We start from the raw sequence: 13184 nt of genomic DNA on the forward strand, positions 1-13184 counted from the left end.
TTGAAACATGTACTTTCTGGACTACATATTCGTCGACTAATGGGACATTGTTGCTGTTGCTTTGACCAGTCCTCGCTCGACTAGATGTTGGACCATGACTTCCACCTGCATAATAATTTATACATTATTTTGTTTTCCCGATAATTGCATATAGGGAAGCTTACATTGGCCGCTGTCGTTCGTATCTGCATGTCCCAGTGCTTGGTAAACGGTGCACCAGTGTCCTCGGCCTCCTCCACGTCTCCGAGACCACCAGCCTTACCTTGGGCATCGTCATCTTCGCGGCTACCCTCAAACCATATGATCTTGTCAACCTGGTCGATCGAGCCTCGCAATCTCCCTTGCTCAATCATCTTCCGGGCCATAGTCTCCGCAGCACCAGGGGTCAGATCCAGCAACGCTCCTAGCCCTCGGAAAGTGATGTTGTTATATATTTTCGAGCTCGCGAGCAAGTTGTGCTCCATGACAGCGCGGTCCAGGACAGTCGAGGGACCCGTTCGGGTGCTCACAGATCTATCCGATGTTTCTTCTTCATTGGCTGCAGATGCAAGACGGTCATTGGAGGAGATGGCGATTTTGGCCAGTTGGTGAGGTTTGAGGGTTTCTTCGAACGATTTGATTTCTGCTGGTCGTAAGATATGGTCTAAGAACATCTTTGAAAGGATGTTGTAGGTTGAGAGCTCGGCTACACGTTCGTCGCGATAGAGGGAACCAAGTACTCTGGATCGATTTGGGCCGGCGGGGGCAAGAACGGCGCATGTCACTGCCGCTAGGCTGTGGACGTGAAGGTGAGGATCCCGGTGAGGTAAGTCGCGAACACTTACAGCATCTGCCGACGTTCTTCTTCGTCAATTTCGCCCACCCAGCTCAATTCATGGTATCGGCTTGCTGCCTCTAGGAATTTACGGCTATAGTCACTGATTCTAGCTTGACACAGCTTGAATTGTAATACAGTCTCTTTATTGGTGGTCGAGTGCATCAGTGAAGCTGCACGGTTGTAATATGATTCGGCCTGCACAGAGTCCTCATCCTCAAGTAAGAGGCGAACTATTCGTACGTAGATCTGGAGCTTGTCCTCGTCGGACATGGCGCTTGGTAAAGTATCATTGCGAGGATACCCAGCTACAGAGGTGGATCTACGTACCGCTGGCTGGAATCAAGTGAAATGGACATCAACACGCGAGCAGCATCGCTCCACTCCTCTTCTCGCTCCAGTATGTCCGCGAGCTGGAAACGCAACGCGTTCGCCTGCGTTCCTAGTATTCAATGCAATGGTCATATTCTAAGAAGATCATGATCGCGTACTGGATCCTCATAGCTGATTCTTGACTTTATCAGCTCAATGGAGTCATTTACGACAGATTTGCGGAGGTCATCATCCTTGATGGCGCCTCCTCCCAGCAGCTTTGCAAGCTCTGAGAGCACCTGTCGGCCTGCAACATGTGTCGAGCTATCCTGATGGACGATGTGATCAACCAAAGAGTGGATGTCTTGTGCTGCCTGGTTGTCATCTTGACGCGAGAATATGTCTGATAGTACTGAAATGTAAGCTTGTGCCTTGTCCTTCTGGCCCAAGGCCGCGCATTGGGCTAATCTGCTTTCCATTGCAATTCTAGAAGTTAGTGGAGGGAGAAAGGGGTATCAGAGGCGACGCGCCTTGATCGAGGACCAATATGGAAACTACCTTCCCACCCCTGACTGCTGCCTGGTCAGTGGTCCTTGCTCGCCGTAGCACCCTTCCATGATATGCTACTACATCTAGCATGCTAGCACCGTAACTTGAAGTTCTCTTCACCAGCACCAGAGCTCAAGAAAATTGAAAGCAGGTCTTTTGCGAATCATTCGTTTGACTAGAAGGTGTGAGTAATATTTGCCTGGTAACTATGCAGACTTTGAGTGTCTGATCGCATCAAGTGCTTCAGCAGAGGACGTCTATTTATTTTCCTACGCTCTCCCTCTTTCCTGCTCCTCCACCTTAGATTTCGTATTTGCTGCTAGTCAGCATTTCGTTCCCTTTCCCCCCTTCGTTCGTTGGTTCTGGCATCCACAATGGCTCATATGGCGGCGGCGCACTTTGAGTATCCCCAGCGGCACCCACTTAGTCCTCCGGAAACCAATGCTGACTCTCCTGGTACCACCGCTATGCCCACTCCATTGACCCAGCATGTCCCGTTACCATCACGCAGCGTAGGCGATCCAGAAGAACTCGGAGCCAAGCTCTCTGAGTCGCCCACTAGCCGCTTTAGAAGGGTTTCGACACTGGCTTACCATAACTCTCCGCTTCGAGATAACCGCGACAGATCGTCTATCTCCAGGCCCTCGAAGCCATTGATCATCGTCATTCCTCCTCAAGCGTTGTTGCACGAATGTGGTCAGCTCGGACACACTCTATCACAAGGACCCCCGCACCGTTTGTCTCATGGGATTTTGATGCCGTTGTTTCCAACCGTATGAATCAATTTTCGTTGATACATTGCTGTTGCGCTCATACGCGGTGATTGTAGATGTATGGACAACTCACTGCGATTGCGCGAGAATTTAATTTTCCCAGTACCTCAGGGTTGTGTATCTACTACCATTTCTCCGACAACGGGCTCACTTCCACGCCTCGAGTGTCCGACGAATCATGGCAACTCATCTGGAGCCATGTTTTCGACGAACGCTCCGTGGTTTCATCGCCGCGGCCTCCTATCACGGGTAAAATTGAATTCGACATTGATACAAGACAAGCGCGTTGGTACTCGGCGTGGTTGGGAACGTCTCGTCGCGATCCCCTCGAACGCATGTCGGTGACGCCGTCCGCCATTCATTCCATTGACCACACGCGCATCGAGAGCAAGACGACATTCCAAGATGATTTTGAAGACATGAACGAGACCCCGCAAAGGCCGAAGGGAAGACACGTCCCTCGGAAGCTTTCGCTTGTAGACCGTTACGAGTCAATGTCTGCACGATCTACGCCCGCTAGCGGTGCTCTGCTCTCGCCTCCAGTCGCAGCACCAAGCCCACATCACCTGTCCCCAATTCCTCAAGCCGACGAGCCATTGACTGCCAAGTTAGATTTGGAGAAGAAAGTCACGTCGTGGCGCAATAGCGCGAGCTTGAGGCCTTCGTCGCTCGCGTTAAAGGGTCAAACCAGCCTCGAACCAGCGAACATGCCTAATACCCTACCAATAGATAACCCTCCTTCGACAGAAGATGACATGAACTTAGAAGACTTCCATTGGTCGGTGTCGTCCCAGGGGCCTCCAGAATACGACGACGACACGGTGTCCTCAGTTAGCCGTCTTCCTTCGGTGCATTTAGCTCACCGTGCCCAAGGCTCCGTATGCCTAACGCCTTCCGTATGTACGTCCTTCGGCCCCTTCGATTACGACAGTGCCTACTCTCCCATCTCGAACGTGGACCGCCTCCCGTCCCCAGATATCGCGCGTCGCATGCTGGATGATTGTCCACCAACCCCATCAACTGCCACAAGCTGGGGCGCACCTTTGTCGTATCCCCCATCCCCTGCCAGTGAGCACTCTCGGCTTTCCCTCGACATCGCGCACCGTGCTGTGTTCAGTCGTCCGATAACGCCAGCGACTGCTACGAGCTGGGGCGCGCCTTCGTGGCCTGCTTCGCCTGTGTATTCAAGTAGGCCACCTTCTGTGCATATGGACAGACGTGGGTTGGCGAGCCGGCCGCTTTCGCCTGTAGACCTCCACGAAAGCGCCCCGTGGCCTTTCGTATGGCCTTACAACCATCATCAAGGTATGGCGGAGACGAGTGATGCAGATATCATCGATGAAGCAGACGAAGGCGTCGAGGTGCCGCTGGCACAGTCGACCCGACTTGTGTGGCCGTATGAGCAACATGGCAGCCTTGCCGCTTTGGAGGTATCTTCTCAAGACGTCCCTCAAGACGTTGATGTCTTGCAAGCTGGAGTTGAATTGGTGGAGGATGAAGAAGTTGTCATCCAAACGTCAGCCCCAGGTGCTGCTCCATGGAACCTTGTTTGGCCGTACACTCAACAGCAGAAGGGTGTCACTACTGAGGAAGTTCGTGAAATAGTGGTCGAGGAACACAAGGGCCCTTGGCACCATGTCTGGCCCTACACGCGCTCCCACGAGGAGTACGACGAGGAAGGCGATCACTTCGAAGAGCCTCTGCAATCTGCTGCTTCCAGTCACACGTGGCCATACGATAATGATGCTGGCGACGTCCCCGTCATCTCCTTACACGCCAACGCTCATGTTCGACTCTTCAACCACCCATACTCTCCGCCCGCCGAAGCCTTCTCCGAAAGATCGCATTTGGCTTCCATTCGTGATGCAGCGTATCCCTACTTCCTCCTCTGTGAGTCTTTTACGCGTTCTACTTAGAACAGGTACTGATTAGATTTCAGACCCAGCCGTCTATCCTCACTTTGACCTTTACCCGACCGTCTCTGCTTCTCGTCTTGCGTTGGCTCCTGTGCGGACATCCCCTGCTGTTCTACTTGGACCTTCGAAACCATATCCTTTCTGCCTCTACGAGATCTACCCACCCATCGCGGTTAAGCCAAGTAGATTCCCTGGAGGAGGCAGCAAACCCTATCCCACAAACCTATATGCCATCTACCCACCTGTAGCCAGAGTTGCATCGGGCAGCCATGGTGTCTCGAAACCCTACCCCACAAACCTCAGCGACATCTACCCTCCCGTCGCCAAAGCCGCATCGCGCAGAGCTGTTGTCCCGAAACCTTACCCTATGAACCTTTATGAGATCTATCCGGATATCAGCCTCTATTTTGGTAGCGGACAGCCGTATCCTACGAATCTCAATCACATCTACACCCCGGTTTCACTTGGTTCCAAGCAGTCCTCACATCGACAATCAAAACCGTATCCCATGAACTTATACGAGATCTATCCAACAGACGACCTGTACCCTGGATGCCACAAACCATACCCGGTGAATCTAGAGGACATATACGCCTCGATTCCACGTTCGATACGTAAAGAGGCTTCTTCGAAGTCCAAGGCCTCAAGGCCTTATCCTTCGAATCTCCATGAGATCTACTCATCGTTGGACCTTTATCCCGGATATTGGAGACCTTACCCTGCCAACCTAGATGAGGTTTATCGCTCGCTAACGCATGATGTCCTTCCTACGTCTCTCCCCCCCATCTCGTACTCGGCGACTTATCCTTCTAATCTCTACCAGATCTATCCTTCACAGGACTTGTATCATGGATGTTGGAAAGCGTATCCCGCCAATCTGACCGAGATATATCGTCCACTCACGGGGCTCGTTCTGCCCCCCCGGAAGTTCCAGGGAGCCATCGTGTGGTCGGGACCCTACCCCACAAATCTCAGTCAGATCTACCCTTCCAATGATCTATATCCCGGCATTTGGAAACCGTACCCCGCAAATCTCGCTGACATCTACCGTGCATCGGCTGGTCATGTCATAGTGCCTACTTCTCAATCCAGTACCTCTGCCCGTGGTTCGGCGCCATATCCCACGAATCTTTACCAAATCTACCCTTCATCAAACTTGTATTTCGGGTGTTGGATGCCGTATCCATTGAATCTAGGGCATATTTATCGTTCGTTCGCGACTGCCACCAGGCCTAAGTCTACCATCGGTATCGTTGGAAGCTCAAAGCCATATCCCGCAAACTTAGATGATATCTATCCTGCTATCCCTATTGCCCCTCCTGTCGGTCCAAAGGCATATCCTTTCAATCTGGACGAAATTTACCCTCCGGTAATTCCTTCGAGATCAGCTAGCCGAATTGCTTTTGCTGGGAAGAGCAAACCGTATCCATTTAACTTAGATGAGATCTACCCTTCTGTCGTTACCGCTAGTATTCGTGAGTACCTCTTACACACTTGGCGCACCCTTTACTTATATATACCCTAGGTTCAACAACTCCCCCCGTCGTCAATCGACTCCAGTCGGCCGCGCTAACAGTCGGACGCTATGAAGTTCGCTATCCGGTTTTCAACCTCTGTGAGTATCACTACGCTTTGCCTCTGCTTTCACCCTCTTATGAAGTATCCTCCTCTTCAGACCCAGCTGTGTATCCTCGGTTTGATCTATATCCCTCTTTCTTCATGGAGGTTCCCATACCAGGCCGTGCGGGAACGACGAGTTCGTTGGCCAATGTTTATCCATATTTCAACCTGTGTAAGCGCCCGTCCCGACTTCCAATTTCGACATTGGTTGACCATTTTTAGACCGTCCTATTTATCCCTACCTCGAGATATATCCCGCAGCTTACGAGGGGAAACTGCAACCTCTTCCTCCAACTCGTGTTCCCAAGTTCCAGGTGCACACTACCCTGCGTCACGCTTTGCGTCCACCCTCGGTTGTGATCCAACCGCCCACCCCTCAACACTCGTCTGAGGACTTCGCTGCTTCGCCGACTCCATCTTTACCGAATCCCCATGGCCGACATCTCCAGCTGACACATTCAGAGCTACATGCGATTGTCATGATGGAGTCCCGATCTAAGTCAATATTCGAAGACGATGATGAAAGTCCCGTTTCCCCTCCTCCGCAACCGAGGGTCGTTATGAGGGAGCCCCCGCCAGTACCATCTCTCCGCCGACCGTCACCATCACGTAGATCGAGTATCTCGCAGGCTCCTCCGCCGTTGGTCAGCGTTAGCAATGTCGAGACGACAAGGCAGACATCACCGTATCGAAACTCTGTGACCGCGCTCGCGCAAAAGTATTCCTCTAATACCTCGTCCACGAGCCAAAGCGGGTCGCCCCTGAGGCGATCTGTTTCTGCTGCCACTCCGAGGTCGCAAGTGTCACCTGGATTAATAAGAACGCGGTCGATTGGGCTGCCTTCTCATCCAGCGGCACACAAGAGGGAAATGAGTCCGATCGAGGGACCTGCTTCTCCTCCTTCGCGGCTTCCTAAACGCAGGGATAGTCTAGTCCTGCAGCGAGTGCGGGCGTACAGTTGTACGTATCTCACTTATCTAGCTGATTCGAAGTCCTGATCCCTTCTCTAGCGCAAGGGGAGAAAGAATGCTTCCTGAATATGGATACTATCAGTGAATTCCCTCTTCCGCCCCGACCACCAACTTTTCCCGGAGGCGGGAGGCCGGTGAGATAGATGTGAGAGTAGACACCCTTTCCCCTTCCTTCCCGCGGATTACCTAGGCACCTTGCAGAGTCGCGTTGATTCTTCTTGTAGATTTGTTGCCTCTGCTGTTCATGAACTTCATATATGTATGTACTCCTAATATACAACTGCTCATCGATGGCTGTCATATGGCGGTGGTTGCAGGTCATCATCATCAGACGGTGTTGAGGATGCCGCCCGCATCGCTGACACAGGGCCATCAGAACCATCCGTACTAGCAGCTTGTGCTTTGGCGGCAGCGACAGCAGCAGCATGGGCTTCGCGAAGCTGCCTATCCCTCTCGTCGGCCATAATCTTCGTTTTGCGGTCGTCCATATACGCCAATTTCACCTGGAAAGGTCAGGACCCTGACACAACATAAAGGTGGGTGCAACTCGGTTACTTACCTTGAGTACCGCTGCTTCAGTCGCCTCTTTCTCTTCCTGCTTAGCACGGCTTGCACGCTCGTCTTTCTCGGATTGACGATCTAGCGCCTCCTTCAGGATGGCAGCGCCAATCTGTAGATCATGCAGCTTTCGTGGGTTGAAGACGTAATACGGCTGAAAGTTCTTGACTTCTGCCCGGAAGCCCATCTTGATAATCTTAAGAACACTGTACCCTTGGAACCGGAGTGAATGCATAGCTCACTGCGATGGCATACTCCAGTGTACCCTTCGGGTCGACAAGTCGTTGCTTGATTATCGAATTCGTGGGCTTGAACTGCTGATATTGTGGATTGTCTGGTTCACGCAACAAGTTCTCTGCAAGTGTAGATAGTATCTATACGGAGATGATGAAGCAAGCTGCCATTGAGTCCCAGTAGAGGTCGAAGTAAGCTCAGGATGTACTTTGATTGCAGCCGTGTACACTTCTCTCGAGTTGCGTTCGAATATTCCAGGGTTTATGAGTCGCCGGAATGCTTGCCGCTTCTCGTGCTCCTCCGCCAACTGAGCTGCTGTCGGACCCGCTGCAGGGTGCTCCTGGTGTCTTCGTTCAGCCGCAGCTGCAAGAGCCTGAGCTACAGGAGAGATGGTACGAGGAGCTGATGTCTCGGGGGATCCAGTTCTGGGGGAGCTAGGAGTCGACATCCTGAGTTGGGCTCAATGCGGGCTCAAATTCAAATTCCAAGTCCACGCAGCAGCAGTGACTCAATGGGAGGGACGCGTTCCGACAGTCACGAGCGCTACTGCTCAAGCTAAATTAGTCACGTGGCGTCACGGCGCCACAAGGGGGCCAAGCTTCAGGTTAGTTTGCTTCCGTCATTCGCAGTTCTGTATCATGCTACCACGATGAGACGTCGACAAGGCTCAATTTCACAAGATTCTCGACAGTGGAGACGAGTTCCCGACATTGAAACGGACTATGTGAACGAAGCGTAGGTACCGAGTATCGTCGATATCGTATGAGGTGGAACTAACGTCGAACAACAATACCAGTCATATTCAGACATTCGCAGCTGCTCTCAATAGCCCGGACGATATTTGGGATGCGTCAGTACCGGGGACGCCTACCCCTCAGGCTCAATCCAGAGTGCGAAAGGTTTCTGCGCTCTCGGACTTTGCGCCTATAAACATCAGGATCAGGAAGTGCGTGGGTATCCTCGTTCAAGGGTCTCGCAGTATTCGATAATGGACATGTACATTTAGGAGAAAGCGACGAGATAGAGTCCACGGAAAGCGGCAGGATTGGCTGTTCCTACTGCTTCGGTGGCCCCTTCTGGTATGTCGGCCGTCGTTCTGTGTACTCACTCGCCAACATTGTGTTTGTTAGTTCTTCATATTCTTATTCATCGCCGGGGAGTTCAGCTTGTACGTGCTTATCCGTCAACTTGTGAATACAAAGGAGTGGATATCTGCATGTGGGCCTGAACCAAGTTCGCCTACATTATCAATGATATATCTATATTGTAGGGCGGGGGAAGAAGGGGGCAATGCGGAAACGACTACGGGCGTCGAGTAGCTACGAGGTATGGTTATACGCACACACCCCACCGTCACCTCTCACCTTGTGGCTAGGAATGGATAGCTGGTGCAAAAACGTTGGATGAATACTTAAAATTCGACGACTGGAAGAAGGTGGATGAAGATCCTTACTATGACTGGAAACTTGTCCGCAAGGTACTTTAATCCAGCCTCACTAATCATTTACGACGGTACTTAGTTGTATCCTAGGTCAAACGTTCCTTGGCCCATCTGCGAGAGAAGAACGACGTTCGTGGGGTTCTCGGCGTCCTAGAAACCTGCATACGGGATAACTTTGGCGGAGTAGAATCAACTAGAATATACAGTGAAGTGCGCAACTCTTCTCGTGCATAGTGCTGCTCGATTCATATCTGTGTAGACGTTCTACGGAACGAAGTACCTCGTCGAAGGTACGCTAGGAACCCACGTTCTTGGCTCTGCTAATTATTTGCACTCAGGCTATTTCGACGAGCTACAATCAGCACTTACGTACATCAGGGAGTCCCCCGAGCTTTCGTTGGACGAGAAGCGACGGTTCTTCAAGAGTGCTAATGCTAATCTAGGTTCGTTCATTCGGAGCATATATTCATAACATATTCATCACCCATTCATAGGCATTTCTGCCCTATGCCTGTCAGGGGGTGCATCATTTGGTTACTGTGAGTAGTACGATGGATCTAGCTGCATCGGACCTGATCGTCTTCGAGATCACGTCGGTGTGGTCAAAGCCTTCCTAGACGCAGACTTGCTTCCACGTGTCATCACTGGAACTAGCGCAGGAGGCCTTATTGCCGCCCTAGTGTGCACAAGAACCAATGAAGAACTGAAGAATTTGTTGGTCCCAGAACTCGCCAACAGGATCACGGCTTGCGAGGAACCATTCCCCGTTTGGTTCAAGCGCTTTTGGACGACTGGGGCGCGCTTCGACAGTATCATGTAATTACTTTACTGCTATGCCTTCTTTCACGTCATCTCGCTGACTGGTATGCTTAGATGGGCTCGGAAGGTTGGTCTGCTCTCTGTTGTGTATACCAGTGCATGCTAAGCTATGCCACAGGCCACCTTCTTCACAATGGGTTCCATGACCTTCAAGGAGGCGTACCTCCGAACTGGCCGAATTCTTAACATATCAGTTATCCCGGCCGATCGTCACTCGTAAGCCCCACCAATCTAGCCAATATCTATCTCTGTTACTCACCGTGTACGACCAGGCCTACCAAACTTCTCAACTATATCACCGCACCCGACACACTCATTTGGACCGCTCTGCTGGCTTCCGCCGCGGTGCCCGGCATTCTCAACCCAGTCGTTTTATTGCACAAGCTTGCTGACGGTACTGTCGCACCCTGGAGCTGGGGCAGTAAATTCAAGGATGGCTCTCTGAGGTAACCCGCCCCGTTTCTCACCATTTGACCATCATTGACGGGCATGTAGAGTCGACATTCCATTGCAATCACTGAATCTGTACTTCAATGGTAAACATAAGTTCCTCGCTTCCTCGGTGGTCTCAAACACCCGTTGCAGTCACACATCCTGTCGTTTCGCAAGTTAATCCGCATGTACATCTGTTCTTTTTCGCCCCTCGTGGATCGGCTGGAAAGCCTGTGGCTCACCGCAAAGGCAAAGGTACCTACCTAATTGCAGTTTACAGTCCTCATCTCTGATGGTTTTCTAAGGTTGGCGAGGCAACTTCATACTTTCTGCAGCCGAACAATGGCTCAAACATGAACTAACCAAGAACTTCAAAGTAAGTTAGTCACCCCTTCCGCCTTCGATATGCTAACAACCGGCATATGTTTACGTAGGTCATACGAGATCTTGAGTTGTTGCCTCAGCTCCTGGGACAAGATTGGTCTAGTGTATTCTTGCAACGTTTCGACGGTTCTGTCACGTAGGTTTTCAATCCCAATATTAGGGCCTTCCATTGACTCTCGTGGTTGATCGTTTAAGGATCTGGCCTCGAACTAGGCTATGGGTACGTGGTGTCAACGGGTCCGTTTCCATCGCTTAATACCTAATCCAAAGGACTGGTTTCGCCTTCTGACTGATCCTGATCCTCCTGAACTCGAGAGAATGATACATGTGGGAGAGTTGGTCACCTGGCCGAAGGTGGATAGATCCTTGCTGTGCTGCATTTATCTGGTGCTGATTACTGATTATTATAGCTCCACATGATAGCGAATAGGGCGAAAATCGAGAAGGAGATATACCTTGGGCGCAAAGCAGTGCGAACAACAATCCAAGGTGGCCGACCTTCTGTTCGAACAGATAGGCCACTACGAGCGGTGGACCCAGAGATTGGCCCTCCTCCTGCATCCACCACGCCACCTCCAACGGGTTCTGATGTCCCTCTCTCAGTAGACACAGACACGGAGGCTGCCTTTGCCAATGGCTCTAGATGGTTCTTTCAACGAGGCCATCATACCGCATCCCCCAATTCTGGGACTAGTACTCCGCGGGGTGATTCGAAGGCGACGAATATCCCCGACCCACTGCGATTGCCCGTTATTCGCAGAAAGTGGGCTTCTGATCTCTTACAGTCGCGATCGAATGGACATGATCATGAAGGACGGGGAACCGATAACTCGGAGCGCGAACCATCAGACTCAAGGCCTTCTACAACCGAAACCCCACCATCACCCAGTTTCTTCTCCAGACTGCGAGCAACATCGTTCACCAAGATGGCGGCCACTCTGCCGCACCGCTTCCGCAGCTCCCCTAACTTGTTATCTGCGGACGCTCAGTCAGAGCCGAATTGGAGTAGTGACAGCTCGTCTGAGTTGGACCTTGCCGGGTCCCCTGGGGATCGCCGACACTTCTTGCGCAGCACAATTGGAAACCACGAATTTGATGAAGGGGATTCTGATGGAGACGACTCATGAGGGCTGCGTTACCCATCGGACGTTCATCTTCTGCGTTCATCCTGTTCTTTGTATAGCACCTGTGCCTTTCCCTTTACTTTACCTAGTTTATAAATAGCTCTTTGAGCTATAATTATCCTTCTATTCGCTAATTCCACGGCATGTGCGTGGTGGCACTGGACAGGACCCCCGACATTCCCTACCCCGGAACGCCGGTTGGTAGGTGAATGTGGGCAAAGGTGAGTCCATGATGTTTATGTTTAGACTACTGACATGGTGTAGATTGTCCTGGAATTCAGTGATGTAGGCTAATAGGTCATTCAGGCTAGTACACATTATTCCAAATTTAAATTCATCGATATCACAACCAGAGAATGATCCTTTCGGGCTAAATCTCATCCATAGATCGGTGGTGGCATTGCCAAACGGCTCGAACAGTCTCCGAGATGGCGTCAGGGACTGTCAATGGGGCGCCGCCAACCTTCCTTGCGCAACCGGTGTCATGTATTAGCTGGGATTAGGTGAGATTGTTGGGGGTCCTGGTGACGACCACACTATAAAAAGGAGAAGTTCAAGCTGCACATTTCGCAACACTCCTTCTCTCTCAACTTCAATACTACTACTACTTTCTCTATATCATTACAATGGGTTGGTTCAACGACGACTCCGATGAAGCCCAGGCCTACAACCAGGTTTGCGTCTACCCGATGAATATTCAGATCGCGTCCTGATGTCGATACCTTAGGTGGTCAATGCTCCTCACAAGGCAGAGCTCTCCCATGAACTCATTGCTGCCGCTGCATCGTACGAGGTACGTGTCGCAGGCCGTGGCTCCAGATAAAATCTGACACAAGACTCGCTTGACAGGCCGCCAAGGCGTACGAAAACCATGTAAAGAAGAACAGAGTCTCATCGTATGTCAAGTGCTGGATTGGCGGGCGCCTTTATTGACCGCATCGTTGAAACCAAAGGCGTAGGTAATAGTGATTGAGCATCTAGAAGAAAACTGACGCCACAGTATAGTTGGATTTCCTTGACCAAGAGAAGGCTAAGCGACAAGGTGAGTGAGACTGACTTTGCGCTGAAGCGCCTGCTGCTGAATCGGAGTGCTCTCTACAGCTCGCGACCAGGTCCATGAATCTTACGACAGGAACAACTAAGCCCTAAGCAGTCGATGTAACAATGGTAGTTTGTAGTCCGTAGTCCAAGTGGAAATTCCAAGCGCTAAGTACTAAGGCCTAAGGTCCTACCCCTG

At 51.3% G+C, this 13184-nt stretch overlaps 5 protein-coding genes across 5 annotated transcripts; 3 read left to right on the plus strand and 2 right to left on the minus strand.

Moving 5' to 3' along the window:
• Positions 1–36: 36 nt before the first annotated feature.
• Positions 37–1605, minus strand: PC9H_004909 (uncharacterized protein; the record flags this gene model as incomplete). The annotated part of the gene is made up of 5 exons (XM_036774490.1): positions 37–105; positions 165–774; positions 825–1091; positions 1145–1248; positions 1306–1605. The coding sequence occupies 5 exons, from the start codon at positions 1603–1605 to the stop codon at positions 37–39; spliced, it is 1350 nt and encodes a 449-aa protein (XP_036632992.1).
• A 444-nt stretch (positions 1606–2049) lies between these two features.
• PC9H_004910 (uncharacterized protein) lies at positions 2050–7098 on the plus strand (the record flags this gene model as incomplete). Its single annotated transcript, XM_036774491.1, has 7 exons — positions 2050–2448; positions 2505–4338; positions 4388–5839; positions 5890–5979; positions 6040–6156; positions 6207–6944; positions 6995–7098. The coding sequence occupies 7 exons, from the start codon at positions 2050–2052 to the stop codon at positions 7096–7098; spliced, it is 4734 nt and encodes a 1577-aa protein (XP_036632993.1).
• Positions 7099–7239: 141 nt separating this feature from the next.
• Positions 7240–8195, minus strand: PC9H_004911 (uncharacterized protein; the record flags this gene model as incomplete). Its single annotated transcript, XM_036774492.1, has 4 exons — positions 7240–7458; positions 7515–7700; positions 7756–7887; positions 7956–8195. 4 exons carry the CDS (start codon positions 8193–8195, stop codon positions 7240–7242), a joined length of 777 nt encoding a protein of 258 aa, XP_036632994.1.
• A 201-nt stretch (positions 8196–8396) lies between these two features.
• Positions 8397–11950, plus strand: PC9H_004912 (uncharacterized protein; the record flags this gene model as incomplete). The annotated part of the gene is made up of 21 exons (XM_036774493.1): positions 8397–8482; positions 8544–8693; positions 8754–8826; positions 8878–8965; positions 9018–9073; positions 9123–9224; positions 9279–9398; positions 9448–9478; positions 9527–9631; positions 9683–9727; positions 9776–10004; positions 10062–10074; positions 10126–10223; positions 10280–10453; positions 10503–10543; positions 10593–10694; positions 10745–10815; positions 10874–10959; positions 11019–11043; positions 11094–11177; positions 11234–11950. 21 exons carry the CDS (start codon positions 8397–8399, stop codon positions 11948–11950), a joined length of 2496 nt encoding a protein of 831 aa, XP_036632995.1.
• A 623-nt stretch (positions 11951–12573) lies between these two features.
• On the plus strand, positions 12574–13089 carry PC9H_004913 (uncharacterized protein; the record flags this gene model as incomplete). The annotated part of the gene is made up of 4 exons (XM_036774494.1): positions 12574–12621; positions 12675–12740; positions 12953–12989; positions 13049–13089. The coding sequence occupies 4 exons, from the start codon at positions 12574–12576 to the stop codon at positions 13087–13089; spliced, it is 192 nt and encodes a 63-aa protein (XP_036632996.1).
• Positions 13090–13184: the final 95 nt, after the last annotated feature.

This window comes from Pleurotus ostreatus, assembly GCF_014466165.1.
Source record: "Pleurotus ostreatus strain PC9 chromosome Unknown scaffold_3, whole genome shotgun sequence".
NCBI classification, from domain to species: Eukaryota; Fungi; Basidiomycota; class Agaricomycetes; order Agaricales; family Pleurotaceae; genus Pleurotus; species Pleurotus ostreatus.